At 71.2% G+C, this 1,264-nt stretch overlaps 1 protein-coding gene across 1 annotated transcript in view; it reads left to right on the forward strand.

Moving 5' to 3' along the window:
* Positions 1-1,264, forward strand: part of LOC112962795 (neurogenic locus notch homolog protein 3-like) — a gene marked incomplete at both ends in the record, with an annotated part of 31,270 nt that overhangs the window by 11,089 nt on the left and 18,917 nt on the right. The window contains 2 exons of the mRNA XM_026059268.1: positions 7-152; positions 1,041-1,154. Of these exons, the coding sequence (XP_025915053.1) occupies positions 7-152; positions 1,041-1,154 (260 nt within the window). The remainder of the gene's footprint in view (positions 1-6; positions 153-1,040; positions 1,155-1,264) is intronic.

The following is a 1,264-nucleotide window of genomic DNA, read 5'->3' on the forward strand; positions in this document are numbered from 1 at the left end:
CCGCAGGTTCGCCTGCGACTGCGAGCCGGGCTGGGCCGGCCCCACCTGCGCCCGCAGCACCCACGGGTGCCAGTCGCAGCCCTGCCAGCACGGCGGCACCTGCAGCCCCCACGCCGGCGGCTACCGCTGCGCCTGCAAGGAGGGATACCAGGGTACGGCCCCCGCGGGGACACCCCGGCCACCCTGGGGACACCGGGACCACCCTGGGGATGCCCTGACCACCCTGGGGACACCGGGGCCACCCTGGGGATGCCCCGGCCACCCTGGGGACACTGGGACCACCACGGGGATGCCCTGACCACCCTGCGGATGCCCCGGCCACCCTGGGGACACTGGGATCACCCTGGGGATGCCCCGACCACCACGGGGATGCCCTGACCACCCTGGGGACAACCTGGTCACCCTGGGGACACTGGGATGAACATGGAGACATCAGGACCACCGTGGAGATGTCCTGACCACTCTGGGGACACCAGGACCGCCCTGGGGACGCCCTGGCCGCCCTGGGGACACTGGGACCACCCTAGGGATGCCCTGGCCACCCTGGGGACACTGGGACCACCACGTGGATGCCCTGGCCACCCTGGAGATGCCCCGGCTACCCTGGGGACACCGGGACCACCGTGGGGACGCCCTGACCACCCTGGGGACACTGGGACCACCCTAGGGATGCCCTGGCCACCCTGGAGATGCCCTGGCCACCCTGGGGACACCGGGACCACCACAGGGATGCCCTGACCATGCTGGGGACACCGGGACCACCGTGGGGATGCCCTGACCCCCCTGGGGACAACCTGGTCACCCTGGGGACACTGGGGTGAACGTGGAGACACCAGGACCACCATGGAGGTGCCCTGATCACCCTGGGGACAYTGGGACCACCCTGGGGATGACCTGACCACCTTGGGGAYACTGGGACCACCCTGGGGACCCCTGAAGCTGGTCCCTGTCTCCTGCCGTGCCCGTGTCCCAGCCGTGCCCATGTCCCCGCTGTGCCCACGTCCCTTGTGTCCCCGCGTGACGTGGCGCTCGCCCCCCAGGCACCCACTGCCAGACGGACGTCAACGAGTGCGYGCCGAGCCCCTGCCTGAACGGGGGCACCTGTGTGGACGGGGTGGGCACCTACCGCTGCCTCTGCGCCCTGCCCTTCGCAGGTGGGTGACATGGGTGCCACTGCGGGGGAGGACATGGCATGGCACCTGCAGGGACGGGGTGGCACTGCCATGGGGCATTTCTTGGCACTGCCCTGCCAGCGGGCACTGCC

Source organism: Apteryx rowi, unplaced genomic scaffold (assembly GCF_003343035.1).
Source record: "Apteryx rowi isolate R43461 unplaced genomic scaffold, aptRow1 scaffold_1545, whole genome shotgun sequence".
Classification (NCBI taxonomy): Eukaryota; Metazoa; Chordata; class Aves; order Apterygiformes; family Apterygidae; genus Apteryx; species Apteryx rowi.